The following is a 24,037-nucleotide window of genomic DNA, read 5'->3' as shown; positions in this document are numbered from 1 at the left end:
TTCGATTTCTGGATTCGAACTTTTAGTCCTCAAAACTTTTAACATGGTCCATATTTCTCTAAAAGCTGCACATAAATAGAAAGTTTGAACCTATTTCGACAATGTTCTATTAAAAAAAATTAAAGAAACTGGTTGAGTTTACTGAAAGTACAAGCTGAATATAGCTAGTCAACCATGAAATAAAATATTTCGGTTTGGCAGTGTTGGGATGTTTTTTATAATGCATATGTTGTATGCTTCAAATATAAAGAGAGAAAGCTTTTAAAAGGTACATTTTGATTATACTATTTTATGAATTCAGCAATTTTTTATTTATATGAAACAACAACGAGTAAATATTTGTCTCTTTCGAGATTAATTGCAAATATCTGTTGCAATCTGGCAACTGCTGTTTTGACGATTGCCAAATATATCCCCTAATCTATCAAAGGGCAATTGCCAAAATTTCTGATAATTAACTGCAATTAATCTCCAAAGACACAAATATTTACTCATTCTTGTTTTATATAAATTAAAAATTGTAGAATTCATGACATAATATAATCAAAATGTACTTTTCTAAAGCTTTATCTCTTTATATTTGAAAAATACAGCATATACATTATAAAAACATGCCAACACTGCTAAACCGAAATTTTTTGTTCGATGTTTGACGTTGACGGCTATTATCAGCTTGTACTTTCGGTAAACAACCAAGAAACTTTCTTTTTCGCTGAGTTAACAATAAACAAATAGCTTTTCGTCCTTGCAGAATCACAAGCACACAGCGGGTAGTACTTGTTGACATTAAATAGTAGATAATTTAAAATTTCAATAACAGCTCGATTGAATCGAATGTCGACAACCATCAGTGTCTTTAGTTATTAATACCATGCAATGACATGTTTATGGCATTTCTATAACATGCTATATGTCTCTTATAAAATGCAACCGATGATTTTTTATCTATGATATGGAGTTGGTAAGAACTGTTGTAGGCCGAAAGTGCTTTGTGCTTAAATGTGGAACAGTTTTGGTAGGTTCTGTATCTTTCCTTTTTCCATTATCTGTGGTCTGAAGAGTCATCTGTACAAATTTTTAATTGCATAATAAATTTGTCGCAGGTAAAACATGTCTCAAGTTTTGGTTTTTTTTTAAAATTCGAGGTTAAGCTTTTTAAATTGCTGTGAATAAACTTTGATAGAGGGGGTGCAGGTGAGGATTGTTCAACAATTCGAAGATTTTTGTTAAGTTATGTAAGACGTTAAGTACTTTTTCGAATTGAGCTTTCGTGAATATTGACTTTCATACAGTGGAAATGAAAGTACTTACATGATTTTAATTTCTATTCGTTTCCCTTTTTTAATTTTCTATTTTGGTACAGTCTTTCTCTTTTTAGTTTCTACATTGGTACCTGCGATTGTAGATTGTGTCTTACTGGTGATAGTTAAAATGAAGTTTTTGCTTTCATAGAAAAAATTAAGAAGACAGCCACGACAGATATGCTCCTGTTTTTCTGTTTATAAAAAGACAATAAACCAAAATTCTTGAACTGCATTTAACCTTGTCCAGATCCATTGTTATTGGGCGATGTGAAGCAGTTGCTTTCACTTGAATAAGAGATGCCATTTATAATGCCCTTTTTGAGTACGAACACATATCACTCACCTTCCTCTAAAATCGTTTTTGTTTTCTAGAAATTGTTTACCCCTTCTTGGTTTTATTTTTTAAGTCGGTTACTTTCAAACTCAGAATAGCTAGACATTTTATGTACATATGTATTTAGCTTTGAATGCAGATTTTGATGGAATGTACATACTACACACAGTGTCGGCTGGTGTGGTAAAATTTTGGGTAGGCCAAGCCAGCAAATTACATAGCTATGTGTAATCAGTGACGGATCCAGAGGGAGGGGCCACGGAGTCATGCCCCCCCCCCTAACTAATTTTTTATCTGTTCATTTTAACTTCTGCGTTATATCTAATTTTTGCGATTTTTGATTTTTCATCTAGCAAATTGCGAACAGAAAACGCCTTCTTCTGTACTTCCGTAAAGGACAGGAAATTACTTAAATGTTCCTTGCAACTGGAGTGTTTTTTTAAGGAGGCAGACACATTTTTTAAATCAAAGTATCCTTCACAAGTCCATACACATTTCTTATTAGAAAATAATAAACACGGTCAACAGTATAGTCTGTTTTTCGTAATACTTCCAGACAACCATTTGTAGACATCATACCAAGAGCAATTAAAAGTACGCACCTTTTCCCCATCTGTTTTGTCAATACGCAATGTTCAGTTCTTCTAGATAATGGCGATTCCAATAGTGAAACAACAATGTCCAAACACTCACTATCAACATTACTATTACTGCAACTTGGTAAAGCGTCATAAAAACTCATTTTTATTGTATCAGTTATAAAACAATCTCACATATATAAGTTGCATACAATAGGCGATATAGAAATCATGCAAATGGGATTTTTTTTCTTCGAATTTTACGAATTTTTTTAAATTTATTTGGGCAACCGTGCACTTGTTTGCAATTGTGTTGTTTGTTTAAAAATATTTTACAATTATAGATTGTTACATATTTTTTTATCATAATTTAAAAGAAAATTTATATTACAATTCGATAATTACATTACAAGTGACAACGATGGTCGACGTAGGCCCGATCGTCTGGTGCCTAAACAGCAAGCATAACCACAATATAAATCGTTGTCCGGCACGCTGCTTCACTTCAAACGCTTTTTTTACGGGGATCTTATGTGAGCTGGATCGGCCAGTTACGATCGGGCCTATTAATGATATTTAAAATGCCTGAATACGATTCGATGCTTTCTGTGCTAATATAATAACATTTTTTGAATATATGTTTTTCAATTTAAAAGCTCTTAAAATTATTGGGTAGGCCCGGCCTATCCTGCCTACCCCCAAAAGCCGCCACTGACTACACATATCACACGATATACCAAGCGAAAACACTAGAACGCGTTGAGAAACGTGAAAAACACAATGTAATAAATACCCACATTACAAATTAAATAAAACTATCATGTATATAATATCCTTTTCTCATGACTCCGTCAGCCTTTTTTGCTAGCGGGCATTTCACTGAAAACTGGACAAATGCACCTATAATATACTCTGATATACTTTAATATTATAATCAGTTTAACCCATTCGCTGCCATGTTTCAAATCTGGAGCAATTGTTAGTTTCGCTGCTGATTACAAGATGTCACTGTTGGTCTCAAATCTGATGAACTTATTGTGTTCGGTACTTTCCCAACATTTCTAATTTGTGTGTATTTGTCCCATAATAGTTGTAAGTATTGTTTTTTTTTAATTGTTTGAAGAATAAAGAAGGAGTTTTTGGATATGAACATTGATTCTGTGCGATTGGTATTATTTGTTGTTTGTGAATTTGTGTGGTAAGAATATCAAAGTATTAAGATATTTACTATTAATGTTCATATTTTAAGATTATATTATTGTATGATTAAAACTAATTTAATTATTTTTTTACTGTACTGCAAGGTATTTTGTTGTTGTTTTTTTTTATTTATAAAATAAATCAATAAATCATTGAATTTATTTACGAAGTTGAAAAATATTTTTATTAATGTTTTATTGTTTTTTCGTTGTCAGTGATTTTATCCTGTTAAATACCAAAGATATTCTTTTTCTCGTAGTTTAAGTTGTCATATAATATTCTTTGGAAACCCTTCTATCAAATTGCAATAATGATTGTTTAAAAAAATGTTTTTGAATGTTGTAATAGTTTTTGAGTTTATTTTTTAGATCTGGGCATATATAATGACTAGTAAACATGTATTGAAGATATCCAGTATTACTGAATTTTTCAGTAATGACAACAAAACTACTATTAACTATTTAAATTACGAGAAAGCGAATACATTTAGTCTTTTAGGGGATAAAATCACTAGCAGTTTAAAAAAAAGATTAAAACATTAATTTAAATATTTGTTAACTTCGTAAATAAATTCAATGATTTATTGATTAATTTTGAAATAACTTTTGAATGGGTTTTGGTTTCGTGATTATGAAAAAGATTACTATTTGACATGGAATCACACCTATAACATTTGACTTTGTTTTATGTCAGCGGTAGATAATTCTTGTTAGTTGTTTTTAATGAATAAAATTTTTTTTCTTGACTTTTCTGATTCTGTCCGCCGACCACACAATTAAGACCATATATTTCACCATATCCGATATCCAATGAAGACAGCAAATCTGTGTTATTAGTAATTACACTGTAAATCATGGAGAAAATAATATTAAGATAATATTTTATTATAAAAATTACTTTATTTCGTTTAAAATTTAGCCAAAAAAAAAATAGATTAAATTCCTTTAATTAAAAAAATTTATGAGATGGCAAAACGAAGCAATCCCAAAAATTTCGAAAAGATTTTACAGGGGCTTTTGTAGTAACAGATTTAACTCATATTTGAAATCAGATCTTTGATCTTTGTATTTTCTTTCTACTTGTAAGTGTACCCCCACATGCTGTGGATTATCATCTATTGTGGTAGTTATCGAATGGAAAAATTATTATCTTTAACGTTCATAAACAATTATATAGAAATCAAACAAGATTTTAACCTTTCTGCTTTAGCAATTTGGAATTTCCTATACATTATAGACATGTGTTATTATTATGGTTTTATCTCTGTAAGCCGTGTAAGGTAAGCTGTTTATTAATTTCAACTGTTAGCTTATTCGAGTTTGATTTAATTTACGAGTTTTGTGATATATGCGTTAATTCCTGGAAATTGAATTGATTAAAAACATGTTATATAAACCAGATGATATTTACTTATATAGTACATCCACGATATGACTAGGATGGCATTTTTTAAGATGCGTCAACTTCTGTGTTATCAATAAATAATGACAATTATGTTAATGACAGCTCCGAATTAAAAAATAAAGATTTGCACGTACAATCCCAAAGAATAGTCTTAAATATGTATGAGTGTTTGAAAAAAGAAAATATTGGGATGGCTGATAATGCAATTGTTCTAATTGTATCTAATGCATTGCTATTGTCGGCCAAAAATATAACAAAGTCTTCTGCCGATTATCACGAAGATATGACAGCCGATTTATTTGAAAAGTGGTTTGTTGAACAACTCTTGCCCAATATTCCGCCGAATTCAGTGATTGTTATGGATAATGCTTCGTATCATTCCCGCATATTAAATAAAATACCTAATAATAACACGAAAAAGGACGAAATTTTAAAATTTATGCAACTTAAAAACATCACTGTTCCTAAAAAGATTCCAGTAAAGAAAGAATTAATTAGAATTATCAAAAGTTGGAATTTTAAAAACGAATACGTTATTGACACCATTTGCAGCAGGCACGGCCATACTCTTTTGCGATTACCCTCATACTATTGCATTTTTAATCCAATTGAAATGGTTTGGGGTACCGTAAAAAAACGATTGCGAAAATATAATCAGTCACCAACATTAAGCGCAATGGCCATTGAGAATATTCGAGAAATAATTAGTGGCATTAATAGCGATGTGTGGAAAAATTGCGAAGCTCATGTTGTAAAAATAGAAAACGAATATCCTGTTTTACCGGCAATAGCACCAATAGTTATCCAACCTGGGAACGATTCGACTTCAGAAGACTCTGACGATTCTTTTCAGTCCTTCTAATTAATTTCTTTACAGCTATCGCGATGCATCTTGAACACTAGTATTCATTATTATAAAGTGTGTCGCATTTAAGATGAAGACACCTCTATATATCAGCTACTAAAATACATACAGATTTGACATTTTGCACAGTCATACATGTTGATAGTGCACATTTTTTAAGATAGTCATCTGACATTTAAATTTTAAACGCGGCTTACTGCGAATCCACAAACAGGGTAAATTTTCGATATTTTGCTTCGCGTTAGAGAAATCGGAAAACCTTATTTGGAAAAGTTGTAACCGCACATACCAAATTTCATGACAAAATTCGCAATTTTAGTTTTTCAGTATTATTTGTAATCTCGATCCTAAATCTACAATTGGCTGTCTAAAGATCCATCTCGGGACAGCCAACTGTCCGTTTTAGAATCCTGACTACAATTGAAGAGCTTATTTCCAAAGTGTCTTAAAACCATATAATGAAATCCATGAAATTACAGATTTTCATACAAATTTAACATACAAATTATACAATTTTACAATTTTTATATGCACTTTTAAATGGTAAATAAGAAGTTGTTTTGGTACATATAACTTTATTCTAGACTTGAAGAAATCTATAAAGTTTAAAAAAAGAAAATTAAAAAAATCGAAATTTTGGATTTAAGACACTTTGGAAATAAGCTCTTCAATTAATGAAAAAAGTAAAAGTGCGAATTTTGACATAAAACTTTGTTATGTGGGGTTATAATAATATTTGGAACATCTTTTCCAAATAACTTTTTCAGATATCTCTAACTCGAAGCAAAATATTGAAGATTCACCCTGTTTGTGCATTAACAGTAGGCCGTGTTTAAAAATTAATTTTCAGTTGACTATCTTAATTGCTGGATAGACAATCTTTTAAAATTTTCTGACAGAATGAGCCATTATTTACAGATCATTGTAAAAAAATATTATGGTTTATGTAAAAACTAAATAATAAGTCCAATATTCTTATAAATCACTAAAATTAACAAGCTTTAATTTGAAAGAATTAATTTGTTATTTATTCGATGTTGTGAGCCCGCTCCCATTTGAAAAAAAAAACTGATTCTGTCCTTTGAAGAGTCCTATTCAAAAATGCCCCGTTTAAACAAATCGAAGGTTGAAGGGTGCCGGACATTTTTGCCGGAAACAATTCAAATTCAAAATATCACCTTTTTCTGCTACGGAAAATATTTCTCCGATTTCTCACCAAAATCAATGTTGAGACTTTAGTTTAGATACTCTTGAATCTCAAAAATACTCATTTACATATTTTTCAAGCCTCGAAAATGCATATTAGGTATCGCATTTTTCGGATTTTAAATCGCCTATATCTCCAAAACTATTAACTTTTGAGAAAAATGACATAGATCTTATTTAGAGTCACCCAAAAACCTAAAAAATATTTTTTGGAGCACAAAAGGTGATATTTTGAATTTGTTTAAAAAAAGCATTTTCTGCCCAAAAATTGAGAAATTTTCCTGAATATAATTATGTTAAAACTAATAAAAATTATATGATTTTTCTTGAAATATGCGTTTGATAACTAATTCCTTTTCTTAATTTCCACGCCAATGGTCGGCATTGGCATCAAAGAATCTCAAAAGCCGACGCTTGGCAAACTGACATTGGAAAAAGTATACTAACAAAACTAATACTGGGTATTATGTCAATTTCACATGGATTTGTCAGTGACACAAATTTCTGTGAATATTGTATAAAAAAGGAAATTAAGCTGAATAAATAAAGCTTAATTAATAAGTAGTATTATGGAAATAATTAATATGAGTGAATGTCCCGATTTTTCACCCAAAAAGAATTTTTAACCGGTAACTCGTTCGGTAAGGTATTTTTCTAGTTCTTTTTATTCTTTCTAGTGAATCATAATTAGACGTTGATACCACTTTATTATTGACAACAATGGTTTAAGACATTTGCTGAATAATATTTTAAAAGTATCTCAGTCCGGACCCTTCGTGTATGTTACGTTCTGTTAAAAAGAACGCTATTATGTGGATATGAAACGTGGTGATTAACAGAGAGAGACAGAAGAAAGAGAAAATATTTCGAGAAGGGAGAGAATATGAAATTAAGATGGGGAGAATGCATGGGAATAGAAGGTACAATAAACAAGTACTAGCATGGACACATACAGAAAGACAGAAGAGAGGGAGACCGTAGGAAACATGTATGGAAGGAGTGTAAAACAATCAAATGACCTACAAACAACTTAGAGAAGGACCCAATTCTAAACCAATTTTACTTATGTGATTTATACCGAAGTGGAATTGTATTAAACCATAGTTATATCGTATAAAAAACGGTATTGAATAAATTCCGGTAAATATCTTACATACATATTGTGGGAGGAAATATGAAATGTGGTAATGGATATAATTTTTTTAATAAAAAAGGAATTTTAATATTTTGTTATTATTTTGTGGCAGTATAAAATAATATAGTACTAAGTTTGGTGGTTTTATTAATATTCCGATGTTGTTCCAGGACCGGTGACAGTTCCCATGGTGTCAACTAATTCGTCGCCTCCAATAGCGATGCCTGTTCAAGTTCCTCCAGGCCACATGGTGCAGCAAATAGTTGACGAAAGTGGTACCTTAAGGCATGTTATACTGTCACCACAACATCCACCGAATCTCTTACCTATGCCATCACATAATCCCCAACATTATGTAAGTACCTTTTCTATTTTATTTGTTTAAAATCTGTTTATTCCATTTCTAATGAATAAGGACATCGTACATTGTCCTGTTCATCTGAAAGTAATAAATGAGAAACAATTTTTTTATTTTTAATTTATTTCATAATTTCATGATTTTTTGTAATTAATTGGTTAACATATGTGAAGTTGGTTTTGAGTTCCTTGTTTAGTTATACATTTGTTGAAACTTCTATAGGTCTTTTTTGACCGAAATATACTTCTGAGTATGTACCACGAGTGGTATCAGATTGTAAGGTGTTTATAATAAAACTAGCGGTTCTAATTTATTTAAATCTATGCATTTTTAAACTTACAGCACGATTTTACCTTATCAACTAATTTCTAATAAAAGCGCTCCGGTATATATAACAAATTATACTCGTATTATTTCTAGAAGTATCTGCAGTAGTCCACCTCTATTCACGCTTATATGAACGCCTCGCTCTGAACCTCGGCCGCTTGGTGGCAGTCGGGATACTCGGGATAGCATTTGACATTGTATGGTTCAAATTTTATTATTTCTAACCTTTAAGGGGGGGGTCAAATAGTAGTGTAAATTATTTTAAATTGCTACTGAATTCCTCCATTGCATCAGTCGCCATCTTGATTTTAAAGGAGAATTGTTTTTGCTCAATGTCTCCGCCATTTTTAACTTAAAAAAAAATGGTACGGACTGAAATTGCTATAAATGCGATTCCCTACAAATTCTTTTTACCATTTTTTTCTTACGGTCGATATTTTTCCAGTTAAGGGAAAAATTGTGGAAGCGGAGAGGGGAAGCAAATTATCGAATTATCTCGTTTATTATTAACTTTACGACATGAATGTAGCTAAGCAAAAATGAAGAGAATTATATGTTATACAATTTTGATCTCCTTCATTTTTTTGCTAAAATGAGCATTTAAAGTCGTAGGTTCGTTCCTGTTTCTGGCTGCTGCTCATGACGTCATCGTCTAGGGTTCGCTTAAATATTGATTTCAGCAAAAAATGAAACGGATCAAAATTGTATAAAATATAATTCTGTATTTTTGTTTGTGTACATTCATATAGTAATGTTAATATTAAACGAGATAATTCGATGATTATGCTTCCCCCCATTCCAATATTTTCCCCCTAAACGAAAAAACTTGTAAAACAGAAATAGTAGTAAATTGCATTTGCTACAATTTGAGTTCTCACAATTTTTCTCAAGAAGTTGAACATGTCAGAGATATTGAGTAAAAATGGTTCTCTTTGTCTCTAGAATTCTTTAGGACCCCCCCCCTAACGGTTCTCTTTCTCTCTTGTCGTTTTCCCATTACTGAAGATCGTGATTGCTTACAATATTCCTAACAATTTTTCCCCATTGTCTCTATCTTCAGCTGCTCCGAGAGCTTCGCTGAATGAGTTTGAGTTCAGCTGAATTCTTAATTTGGTCCGACCATCTAGCTGGTGATCACCCTCTTGATCTTCTCCTCGAAATGTTTCCAGAAACAACTAATCGTTCCAAACGTCACCTCTGCGAACCACGTGACCGAAAAATTGCAGAATACGTGCAGAGATACTGTGGACAGCCTTTTTTTAATCTCGAGTTGGTTTAGAATGGAAAAGTTTTGTAATATGAGCTGTCCAAGGTATGCGCAGCATTCTTCTCGAGCACCATATCTCAAAAGCATCAATTTTTTGGCGTCGTGTCTGCGAAGAATCCAAGTCTTTGCCCCGTATAGAAATATTGAGAATACAGGGGCTTTCGCCAGTCTCATCTTGATATTTTGAAAGATAGATCTGTCTTTCCAAACTTTCGTTAGTCGACTCATCGCATTTTTTCTATACTAATACGTCTCCGAACTTCTGGTTTACAGTTACCATTGTTAGTTAGACTAGACCCGAGATAGACAAAATTGTCCATTATCTGGTATTCCTATAACAGGTTAGTCAGTTGAATAATGTGGAATCTGTCGACCACCATTATTTTTGTCTAATCCTTAAGGTAAGAATAATAAAATTTGGGACAGAGTGCAAGGTTATGAGTTTTTTCGTCAACCTGACTGGACTAGCTACATCTCGAACATTTTGGTTTATCTGTCATTACTCTAAAAGATTTAACCGTTATATGGGGTATGTCTAAATTAGCTTTTTCGTTACAATATTAAAATTTTACAAATAAAAGGCAGATATCGAGCACAATTTTTGATTGAATCTTGCCCGAGTACTTTCGCCCTCAGAGCTTCTTCAGGGTCATTTCGTCAAAAAAGTTTGCTATCCAACAAAGAGAAGATGCACTGAGAGCGAAAAACTGTGCTCGATATCTGCCTTTTATTTGTAAATAATAATAAATAATAATAATAAAAAAGCATTTAACCATATACTATTTAAATATTATATATTTAGCAGATGAGCAGTCTTCGTTTTTACGATTGGTAGATTGCTAACCTTGCCAATCGTCCTCCAAATATTATTCGGGCTTGATACCGGCTGTTGTAGTCGTAGAGCTGCTCGATTCACCCCGAAATTACCCCAGGCAGTGTTACCTTAAGATGTCAATTGAAGATGGAGGAACAAATGATAGAACAAGTGATGGAGTTTAAATATCTAGGCATCTCACTGTCTAGCTACGGAAATATTCAAACAGAAGTGGAAGATCAACTAAATAGGACAAACAGAGCTGCAGGATGCCTGAATGTCATCACAACAGCAACATTAATAATTAAATCATCATAACAATAATGGCATGCGCGGCAGAAATAGGACCTGACACAGAGAGGACAAAAAGGATGTTAAAAATACCAGAGATGAAAACCCTTAGAAAAATTGATCGTAAGACACTATGATACAATGCTAGAAGTACAGACATGGAGGTGCAAAGTAGAGAACATCAAGCACTGTGTAAGAAAGAGAAGAGTACAATGGAACGATTGTATAAGCCGTATGACAACAAATAGAGTAATAAAGGCTGCGATAGACGGTTCCCCAATAGAAAGACGATCAATGGGAAGACCACGAAAACGATGAAACAACTTACTGGAGGCACATTGAAAAACAGACAGTCATGTCTACATAATAAGAAGAGGATTTTACCTGAACTTAGCTTTCTATCATCCTTTCTTATTATTTTTTGAATGTCTGTTTTATGAGATGTGATTTTTTCTTGAAAAGGGGCCCAAGTTTTGGTCCTCTTAACAAAAAGGTGAGAAAAAGAACACTTAATAGGTGTCTAAGTGGCAAATAGGAATAAGAGAATTATAAAAATGCTCGGCTAAACGAAACAAAGACGCTTAATGCGTAAGACTGATCACTAAAAGACTCAAGGATAGATTCAGCCAATTTGCATTCCTGTAAAAGACAGTAGAATATTGAACAGGACAATAACAAACTTAAGAAAATGAAAGTATGTAACACTCAAAGTGTGAAGAATCCTTACTGAAAGTAAATATTTGGGCGCCAGGGAAGTATATAGAATAAACTTCGCCAAGTGACCTATATTATGCAAAATAAATCCTTTTGATATCTGTAAGAATAATAAAGGGTACTAAAATAAAATATTATTACCTGTATAACTCATTTAATAATAACAATATCAACCCTATTTACAACGAAAGAAAAATAAATGAAATTTCTTTTTTTTTAAATCCCCACACTTTTACCCCACAGGTACGATAATTATTTAATAAAATCCAGACCACTGAATTTAATGTAATTACTATTTTAATGGAAATAAGCCACAATTGAAGGTTAAAATAAGTTTATTAACGTTTCAATTTCCACTTCGGAAATCCTTCTCAAAATACCGAAGTGGAAATTGAAAAGTCAATAAACTTTTTTAACCCTCAATTCATGATCATGACATATGGCATAGAAGTGCGCGAAGATACAAACAAAACGAAACAGATGCTAAGGGTTGCCGAGATAAAATCCCTAAGAACAATAGTGGGCAAAACAAGAAGAGACAGGGTGAGAAATACAAATGTTAGAGAGCAGTGCAAAATTCAAGATATTGTAAGATGGGGAAGGCAACGTAAAAGGATGTGGTGCAGTCATGTAAGACGAATGGATGAGAATAGACTCCCAAAAATTGCCTTAGAAAACAACCCGCCCGGTTCAAGACCTCCCGGAAGACCACCTAAAAGATGGAGGGATAGTTGGCAATCTACCTCCCAGGAAATTAACCAGAGGCAGCTTCAGAATTAAACAGATCGAAAGATCCAAGAAGTAGAAGAAGAAGAACCTTCAATTCTGGTTTATTCCCATTAAAATAGTAATTACTTTAAATGCCACAAGAAAAGAGCTTCACTGAATTTAAGTTACAAACCAAGAAACAAAGACCTCAAAAGGTTCCAAAATATTATATGAAATTAAATATATAAGTTAATAAAAAAAAAATGATAATCAATTGAATTCCGGAAAATAGAATTTTGTGCCCATAACCGCTTACCGTCTCCGTCCAATGCATAGACATAAAATATAATTATAGACTGATCGTTCCAATACCAGCCCGTTCTCCCAGTGCGAGAGGGAAAACTGACGCAAAGCAGTGCCTGCATCTCTTTCTAATTTGCCAGGTTTATCAACCGCGTGATCTAAATGACCAATGAGAAGGTCACGTGGTCGAAAATCCGGTCCATTAGACAGAGATGCAGGGACTGCTTTGCGTCAATTGTCTCTGTCGCACTAGGCGACTGTATTGCAGTAGTCAGTAATTATTGTATTATAGTATTGTAAGGCACCTGTCTTGTATTATATGTCTATGGTCCAATATATCCAGTAACAATAGAATTAATGTGACTTAGTACGTATAAAACAGTGGTCCAAACACCTGTAGTGTGGTCATGTAAAAGAACAGATTCTTATCTGGTCGGAATTCAGATGGAATTCTGAAGGGAGAAACACGCAAACGGAAATTACAACCAAATCGATCCCTAAATTAAATTAGTGTTGATTCCACCATGTGGATTGGCCGGCTAAAATAAACCTCTTATTTATTTTATTGTTCTTTTTAAGTTGAAAAAGGTTTTGGTATGGTATGGAAATAAAACAGGATCGACAACACGAATGCAAGAATGAAAGTCTCAAACAAAAACCTGATACTATAATGTGTTTCACGTTAACCTTGACAGATTTGTGATATTTTAAAGAGAAAATAGAAGCTGAATATTAATAAATTTATTTTTAAATCGGCAGATTATTAGTGAACTAAAGAATTTTGCTAGAAATACAAATTAGTGATGGCAAAAAGAATGAAATCTAAATCTTTGCTAGGTCGCTGAATAAGAATCAAATCATAACTTAGCGAAATTAGGTAGAAATAAACACGTTTTCTTCCCTCAAAATATTACTTCCAAAACCCCCCCTCGGTGCGCCACTGTGATGGGCACAAACGAGTTTTATAAATTTTTCCATATGTTACTATTGATTAGCCTGTTGACGTTCATGTTATGTATTCTTCAATATTTTAACATAAAGAAACATAACTTTCGTGATTAGAAAGTCGGAACTTATTAATTTAATGAACTCATCAAACTCATAAAAGTGTATTCTGATTACATCACACGGATTGCATAAAATATTACTAACTGCAAGCAATTTTTTCGTATGACTTTTCATAAAAGAAGTTTATGAATAATAATGCCAATTCTATGACCACGATTTTTACGTTTGCATTTAATTTTTATTGCGAATACTAACTATCATGGTTTATATTATTGTTCTAATTTAACATTCCCAATATATCCTATTTGCTTGTTGTCTATTATACACTGAAGTGCAAAATTAACCGGACACCCAGATTTTTCCTAAAAACTGTCGTTTAAAAATGTTTTGATATTTCTTATTAAGTATTTAATAAATAAACAAAATCTAATAGTAAAATTTATTGCAAATCAAGAATTAACAAAAGAAAAAGCACAAAAAAATACAAAGAAACAGAAATGAATTTGCCTAATTTTGAACATTTTTTAATAAAAAACAATATTTAGTAGGGTGTATTAGCTCCACGTCCCATTACTGCGCTCGTTCGATCAATCATACTTCGAATTAAGCAGCAAATACTTCCTAAGGAATTTGCTCCCATTCGTCACAAGCTGCTTGCTCCAAGTCATTGATTATTTGAAACTGAACATGGTTACGTCGAATACGTTTTCACAGAATATATTATGCCTGCTCTATTAGATTTAGGTCTAAAATCCTTTGGAGCCGTGGTTATAAGCAATCTTAATTTCACCCAAGTAATCCCGTGTTATTTTTGCTATATGTAGACGAGGATTACGTTGCACCAGACGAAAGTTTTCTCCAACAAATGGGGCAAATGACACTACATGATCTTACAAACATTGTTTAATATACCTTTCAGCGTTTAAATTGTCCCCTAGAATTGTAAAAAAAATTTTATGAGCCGCTAGAGAAATGTCTGTGCACCTTATTGTACCATTGAAATGGTTTGGAACTCGAAACAAATGATTTTGACTTAATTAGTGAATGGAAAGTCAGAAAAAAGTGTTCGAAATAGGAATTTGTTTGAAAAAAATAATGCATGTGTCAAAAAGTCCTCATTTCACGAATTTTAATACTGCAATAATCACAATTAATAAAGAAAGAAAGATTCCCGTACAGTTTATTGACCACATACTAATTGGTAAGCTACAATCAACGTTGGGAGTCAATGTGTAACCTGGTAACTGTGTAATTCCAACAATGTGTAAGCCCAAAAGTTCTTAAAGGTAGATGCGACAATTAACATACAGTAATAAGTTGAAGTAAACTAAATACCACCTACTATTAGTAGGTGTTTAGCCACCTACAGTTTCTTCTTTTTCTTCAGATACCATGTCCTTTCAGAACGTTGTTTACCATCATAGCTATCTTAATTTTATTCACTGCCACCCTATACTATACGAATCTCGCAAATTGCAAACTCTCTGCGACACTGTCAAATAATGTTTGCAGATCTTCTTAAGTAGATGCTAAGAGTACTGTGTCGTCCACATATCGCAAATTTTTTATTCCTTCTTGTTTTTCACAAAATGCATTTCTGAAAATTCTTTCAGAGTAAGTGTTGAAAAGCAGAAGCGACAAAAGGCATCCCTGCCGTACTCATCTTTTAAGATTAAGTGCCTGTGATTCCAAACCGTCTACTAAAACTGATGTTGTTTGATTTCAATACAAATTTGCAGTTATGCGAACGTCTCTGCCATCCAAGCCAATGTCTCTTAGAACTTTGATCAATATGGTGTTTAACACGATCAAATGCCTTTTGGTAGTCAATAAAACAACAGTACATGTCTGCAGATATATTTCGACATATTTAAGCAAGTACGTTCATCCCTGTTGTTATGCAGGGTAAAGTATTTGGCAGAAGAGGACCGGGACGCCGTCGTATCTCGTGGTTGAAAAATCTCCGACAATGGTTTGGGATGACCTCAGCGGAGCTGTTTCGCAGAGCAGTCAACAAAACCATGATAGCCTTGATGATCGCCAATATCCGGACCGGATAAGGCACTGAAGAAGAAGAAGAAGACGTTCATCCCAAACAATGCCTATCTCGTCCCAAACCCGTTACGGAAACCAAACTGTGTATCACTTAGGTATTCCTCGCATTTATTATAGATACGGCCATATAATACCTTTAGAAAATTTTTCAATAAATGGCTTAAAAAACTGATGGATAGAGCATGAACAATGAATTGAACCAACCATCAGGTAGGTGTCCGCTGGTATAAATGGCATTGAAAAACAGAGACAAACAAACTCTAAATTCTAGAGTTGATGAATGAAAGGAGAAAAAACAAAACCATCAATAGAATATAAACAGCTTCAAAACCAAATAAGAAGAAAAATTAGGGAGGCTAAAGAAACCTACTTCTCTGAAAAATGTAAAGAAATAGAAGAACTGCAAAACAGATATGACAACTTTAATCTACATAAAAAAGTCAAAGAACTAGCCGGAGTAGGAAGTGGAAGAACCTCGAATATATTGCTCGACAAAAATGGAAAGATTATATTGGAGACACAACAGAAACTACGACGATGGGAAGAGTACATCGAGGAATTATTTCATGGCCAGAGAGAAGCTAGTACATCTGTAGATAGCCAAACGGGAGATGTAGGCCCAGAGATAACCAAATCAGAGGTTAATCAGGCATTAAACTCAATGAAAACCAATAAATCTGCTGGTCCAGATGAATTACCAAGCGAGCTATTAAAGTTGGTGAGTGAGAAAAACCTAGACATAATAGTAAAACTGTTCAACGCTATCTATACTACGGGAATCATCCCTAGAGAAATGTTGACATCAGCATTTGTGTATTTGCCAAAGAAAGTGAATGCCAAAGAGTGCAGTGACTATCGAACCATAAGCTTAATGTCACATACCTTGAAAATTCTGTTGAAAATTATCCACGCCAGAATTCACACTAAACTGGAGCTGGATATTAGTGACACACAATATTGGTTCCGCAATGGTATGGGTACCATAGAGGCACTATTCTCCTTCAATGTGCTGACGCAGAGATGTTTAGATGTTAACCGTCCTCTTTACGTCTGTTCTATAGACTACAATAAAGCGTTTGATAAAGTAAAACATGACCGACTCATGGAAATTCTAAAAAATAAAAAGAGATTTAAGGCTAATAACAAACCTTTATTACAATCAGCGAGCAATAGTACGAATTGAAAAACATACATCTGAAGAAATGGAAATAAAGAGAGGAGTCAGGCAAGCCTGCATACTATCACCTCTATTATTTAACGCTTATTCTGAAGAGGTAATTTGAGAAACTCTGGAAGATGAAACATTCGGCATAAGAGTAAATGGAGTCTTAGTTAACAATATCAGATATACAGATGATACAGTAATAATAGCCGATAGTTTACAAGACCTGGAAAGACTCTTTATAACTAAAATAGTAATGTGTAGTAGGGAGTACGGACTCTCGCTCAATATCAAAAAGACGAATTTTTTGAAAATTTGTAAAACCAACCACAATACTAACGAAATCTTGACAGTAGAAGGCCAGCAGATCGAAAGAGTAAAAAAGTACACTTACCTAGGAACACTTATAACAGAAAATAATGACTACTCTGCAGAAATCAAAGTCAGAAACGAAAAAGCACGTTCTAATTTTATGAAAATGAAAAAGGTCCTATGTGGCAAAGATTTAACATTAGCTTCTTAAAGTACGCCTAACAAAATGTTACGTATACAGTATACAGTGTACTATACTATGGAGTGGAATTATAAACGTTACATCTAGACACAATGAGACGACTTAACGCCTTTAAAATGTGGACCTATAGACGAATTATGAGGGTTTCCTGGGTAGATAGAGTTACGAACAATGAAGTACTGAGAAGAATATTTAAAGAGAAGGAAGTTGAACTAACAATTAAAGAAAGAAAGCTACAGTATGTCGGACATGTGGTGCGGGGCGAGAAGTATGGCATCCTGCGACTCATAATGCAAGGAAAAATAGATGGCAGAAGAAGCATCGGAAGAAGACGAATTTCATGGCTCAAGAACCTGAGAGAATTGTTTGGACGCAGCTCAAAACAACTTTTTAGAGCTACTGCCTCAAAAATTAAAATAGCTATGATGATTGCCAACCTCCGTAGCGGAGGTGGTACCTGAAGAAGAAGAAACGTAGATATTTCTGTAAAATACAGAAACATAGCGATTTTACTATGAATATATATTATGTATTTAAATTGTATCAATTGTAGGTCATCTTAATTTCGTAATCAAGCAGATGTATACTAACTGTTCCATTTTGTAAATTTATATTATGATTATATTTGCTGATCGAGGTATCTTGTCGTGCTGGCTTAACCACAAAAGCTGTATTTATTTGTTATTATTTTGAGAGCCATGTATACTTAATATTGATGTCGATATTCAAGTGCCTCCACTTCAATAAAAAAAAATAAACAATCTGTATTTACATTTTGATATTACCTGTCTAGACGGTATGTATTTCGCATAGCTTTGCGCCAATCAATACTTGATTATTGAATTTTACTTGCAAAATTAAAAACTGGTTTAGTAAATATTTTAAATGATTTGCATAAACAACCTGCTGGATTTTAGGTGCCTCTTTCTATGTGAATGAGACTGTTTTTATTATGTTTATAACATCATATTCCGCAGAATTGAAAACAATCTTTTATGCTACATATTTTAATGTACTGTTCATGCAGTATAAATTCCGATGCACGTTATTATCTACGTCAGAGATCTATGTTGCCATTGTTGCCAAATTATAAAAAAATCCTGAATTCGTTTTAAATTAAATATATCACATATTTTTGCAGAAGTGGATTATACAACAAAACCAATTAATATTCAATGTAAATAAATAAAAAAAGAAAACAAAAATTAAGTAATAATCTTACGTTAAAAATAATTTTAGCCGCTTGTGTAGTATAAAATAGTAAAATAGAATACATAGCACATTTTTCATTACTTATTTACTTTAAAATATGTTGTTATATACCACTAGATGTTCAATTGTTAACACATTAGCGGCTGACTTTTTTCGAGAGGTTTTACCCAGGAGCGGCAATAACTTTTTTCTAAAATATCGTTGTAGTTGATATTAGAATATACAATAATAGACGATGTGTCTACGAGTCTCAGGACCAGCAACTTCACGTGGAGTCATACGTCGCCATGTTACCAAATCCACTGGTAACTTTAACATCATAATATTTAATACCACATAATATAAACTAAATTTAAACAAACAATTTTTAACGGGATTTTACCCACATATTTAGTGGCTCAATACATATATACCTACAGTGCATCTAATTTACAAACCGTTGCACGTCATCGGCGTCATAGCCGTGACGTCACATGATACCAACACGAAATATTTAAGCGGTAGGTGTGTTCTTTTTTAGAATCACTTTGCCGAGTACACTGGCATTACAGCCACTAGACATATTTTATTATATAGGCGTAGAACTAATATTTAAAGATTTCTATTAATGTTAACTTATGTTAAGAAATAGACAACAATATGTTTCATTTAATCTGTATACATGCATTATAAAGCGTTTTTATGAAGAACATTTGTTCGGAACACACTGTAACTATAATAGAACGAAGGTGAAATTTTGGCATAAATTGGTAACACTTACTTGACAGTTGCGGTGTTGACACTTTTTGTACTTTATTATTTTAAATTTTAACGTGAATACCTCTTAGTTTATATTTTTACCTATTTAATAAATTCTGTTCTTTTTAGGACAAAATTAGTGTGTTTCATTTCAAAAATGTCACGTAAGAATTTAAATAGTCGTTGTAAAGAGTATAATAATAATTATGTGACCTATATGATTTAAAATGGATTCAGGATTTTTTTATACTTTGGCAACTATGTCAACATAGCCCGATTGCGTTTTTAAATTATATACCTTTTATAAAGGATTTTTAATAAAATTTTTTGTGATATATGGTATACAGCCAACTACAGGAACTTAAATTGCTTGTGGATTTTATTTCCTATCTTTTTAAGTTTTTCAGATAATCCTTTTATGTATGGTATTGTTATTTTCTTCGTATTATTCCTTATGTATGCTGTAGGATCTCGTTATAAGATGTTCTAAGAACAGAATGTTCTGAACTATATCACGTTGTACATCTAGTATAAATCGGTATAAGTCGGTATCAATAATTAGTGGTTCTCCATCAGTGCTTCCCAAATTCATAGGAACCTCAATCGTGACTGAATGTTTTTTAGAGGTGGATGCTATCGATTCAGATGGTTCTGTACTACCGGATGCAGTGGGATTAAGAAAATTCATCACACCTGTACTTAACGTCTGGTTTGATATTACTCTTTCAGTTTTTCTTTTTCGTTTTGCTGATCCGGATTCCCATTTTCTGCCAGCATCCCTATCTCTCTTATGGCAAGCGGTGACGTGCATTGCAGCGAGGATTTCTCGCGAGCGATATCGACATAAGCAAGTCTTTCAGCACGTTCATGGCTTGTTATCACTTTTATTTATGGATAGGCATGTTGGTCCGTCGGCTATCGGGTCGGAGTCGGCTCGTGTCTGAAAATTTTGAAAGCTCGAGAGTGTGGGCGCGCTCTGAATATTAGTAGGCTTGTTAACATTTTTTGTTTTGGTTACTTACTCGTTAGTATCTACTAGGTTTCAGTAATACATAAATCTACATGGAGTGAGGCCCCTCGGACTGCGAGGCCGTGATCGGTGGCCCACGTTGCCCACGCCCTACGCCGCTTCTACCAATTTGTGCCAAAATGTCACCTTCGTTGGATCACAGTTAAAGTGTGATCTGGACAAGTGTGCGACGTAAAAACTCTTTATGATCCACTTATACAAATTAAATGAAACAAGTTATGGTGTATTTATTTACAAGTTTACATTAATAGAAATCTTCAAATATTATTTCCACGCGTATATAATACGTCTGGTGGCTGTAATTCCAGTGCACTTGGCTAAAATATTCTAAGAAGAAACGTATTTATGACTTAAATATTTTGTTTGTATCATGTGACTACGAGGCGGATGATGTGCTTCGGGATATATACTGTACCAACTGTATTTCAATGCATTCTTTTATCGAAAATCTGTGTTAAATGTGCTTCTGATGCAGCTACCTTTTACCAAAAGACAACACAAGATATTTATAACTTCATCATGGAATGATTGCCCTTTGGACTTTTGCCATTCATTTGTTAGGAGAGGAGAATCAATACCCGTTGATATGTGCCGACCATTGCATAATGTTACTAGAACTAGTATGTTTGAGGGTATTAACCTCAGTAATAAAAATTGCTGAAATCTATGGAAGAGTTTTTACTTGTCAACCCTAAATCTCTTATTTTCGTATCTACCTACATAATAAGGCCTCTCGAAAGAAATACTCCAAATCGCGCACTCGTTATCGTTATGGGAGTTACAAAGCATTGAAATACTTACTATTTAAAATATTGTTTTTGTCTCTATTGATTCTGGATTATGTTCATTAGTATACTATATCGACGGAGAAAATTATGGAATAACTTTATTTTTATTCGAGAATATTTGACTTTGGGACAAATCCCGAAACAAATTGATTGTTATTTTCGAATTATGATTTTGTGTCTTCACAGTGATGTTATCCATTTATGGATAACGTCATGTATGCTTTGGGTTGGCAAAATCTCGCATACCCATCCGGATGTAAAACTATAGCAAAATATGCTTCTATGTTTATGCACCATTCCCACTCTGCATTATGTTTTTATGTCTTAATCTGTTTTCTAGTTAAATATTTATATTTTGTTTATATTCCCTATTTTTGTTCGTATCTGAGTCCTTTTACATCGTATCTTTCATGTTTGGAATATATTTCCTTTTTTTATGTTTTAAGTTCTGACCCGTACTTACCCTATTTCGACCCAGTAGTGATCAGAATCCGCGTTTGCTTCTCTTTTGGTGCAGATGTTTATTATATTCGATTGGTGTCTTGAGTCCACAATAACATGATGTATCATATATGACGGACATAGAGTCCGTCGGGTGATTTCCAGGCACCTTTTTGTATATCTTTTCGAGCGATGTTAAAATGTAAAATAACATTTTTGGATCAAAAATATTTAAAATTCTTTATTTCTGAAGCACCAATTTTTTTCATTTTGTTGTGCAGTGTTACCATTCCTGTTCCATACCACGTCAGTTAAACGGTTAACTTATATTCAAGTTCTTCCTTTGGCGGAATTTTCAGTTTTTTATTGACGCTTGTAAAATGAAAGTATTTGCTCGTTGCATAGTTGCAGCAATCGTTGATTTAGCTGCTAATTCAGCTGTTGGTTCATCTGTTGTGTCTTTATTTTGCTGTGTAAATACATTTCGACACAATGTCAGGACATTGATTAATCAAATAGCTATCAAACAGACCAAGTTGGTTATTTTGACACTCAAGAGAATTAAATTTTTATCAGAAACGAAATAATTCGAATCTTGATAATTGCCTTTGGTTCTGTTTATTGTCGAATACGTAGGATCAATTGCGGGAAGGATTGCATTTGTAACGATATGATTCATAAAAACTTTATTAATATAAGTCGAAATATAATATTCTATTGTTACAATAGAGCTCTCTAAAGTGAAGCTCTTTTTTCACTTAATGTACTGATACAAAGATGCCTGGACGTCAATCAAGATATATACGTATGTTTTATTGACTATATATATAAAGCATTCGATAAAGTACAACATAAACAATTAATGAATGTCCTGAAATCAAAGAAGATTGACTACAAAGACCTCAGGATCATATCAAATTTATACTATAAACAGCGAGCAAAAGTACGTGTTAACGAACAGCTGTCAGAAGAAATTGAAATAAGATGTGGAGGATGCGTATTGTCGCCAATTCTTTTTAATGCCTATTCCGAAGCGATCCTGAAAAACGCTCTTGAGAGTAAAACAGCTGAAATAAAGGTAAATGGAGTTCTCATTAACAACATTAGATATGCGGATGACACTGTGATCTTAGCCGAAAATATTGTAGATCTTCAGAGACTGGTGACCAGAATAGCGGAGTATGGAAAAGAGTATGGTCTAAAAATGAATGTCAAGAAGACGAAATTTATGAGAATATCGAAAACTCAAAGAAATAACGAGAATCTTCTAATAAACGGAACCAACGTCGAACAAGTGGACAAATATGCATATCTGGGAACAATGATTAACTCCACAAATGATTACATTCAGGAGATCAAAATCAGAATAGAAAAGGCTAGAGCAAATTTCAACAAAATGAGAAGAGTGTATGTACAAGGGATATAAAATTGGAACTAAGAGTAAGGTTGGCGAGGTGCTATGTTTTTCGACTTTATTATATGGAATGGAATCTTGGACCTTGAATGCGACATTAATGAAAAAACTGGAATCATTCGAGCTGTGGGTGTATAAAAGAATTCTGAAAATATCGTGGACAGAACACGTCACAAACAAAGAGGTTCTGAGAAGGATGAATAAAGAAATAGAAATTTTAAATATAATTAAAACAAAAAAATTGGAATATCTCGGACATTTTACACGTGGAGAGAAATACACCTTGCTCCAACTGATTATGCAGGGAAAGATTCAAGGAAAGAGAAGCATAGGGAGGCGTAGAATGTCATGGCTGCACAACCTGAGAGATTGGTATGGATGTACATCAAATGAACTTTTCAGAGCAGCCGTCTCAAAGAGGAGATTGCACTTGAAGAAGAAGATTGTTACAATGTAAAGTGACCAGCAAGGAAAAAAATATTTTCTTACGTGCCTCAAATGATCGAATTAAAAATTTTCGAGAATTCATGATTGCCACGTGATTTCGGCTATTTTGGAGCAGTTACGACACGTGATTTTGGATGACTAATTTCATTTTTTGCTAGTTTAACCGATATTACGTATATTGTAATCACTTTGAAATATAATAGTTCGTTGTACCTCTATCTGGGATCATCTGTTCAGACATCCATTTTGATGTTTTATAATTGAAAACGCAATCAAAGTATGAAGGTGAAGATGCGTGGATATGTTATTGAGAACAAAGCACGACGAATAATTTGCCACAGTCATAATTTATCTTCAGCGTGGATAGTGTGGAATACTTTTAGAGATATACTTTTTAAAAAGTAACCAAATCCGGTCTGA

General features: G+C 33.1%; 1 protein-coding gene across 2 annotated transcripts in view; it reads left to right on the top strand.

The window, feature by feature from the left end:
* The window catches only part of mtgo (miles to go), a 508,417-nt gene that overhangs the window by 383,782 nt on the left and 100,598 nt on the right, over positions 1-24,037 (top strand). For both annotated transcript variants that reach the window (XM_072532663.1, XM_072532664.1), the window contains one exon: positions 8,197-8,381. In XM_072532663.1, the coding sequence (XP_072388764.1) occupies positions 8,197-8,381 (185 nt within the window). The remainder of the gene's footprint in view (positions 1-8,196; positions 8,382-24,037) is intronic.

This window comes from Diabrotica undecimpunctata, chromosome 5 (assembly GCF_040954645.1).
Source record: "Diabrotica undecimpunctata isolate CICGRU chromosome 5, icDiaUnde3, whole genome shotgun sequence".
NCBI classification, from domain to species: domain Eukaryota; kingdom Metazoa; phylum Arthropoda; class Insecta; order Coleoptera; family Chrysomelidae; genus Diabrotica; species Diabrotica undecimpunctata.
Note: the sequence above shows the minus strand (reverse complement) of the source record. Positions and strands in the feature narration are given on the sequence as shown.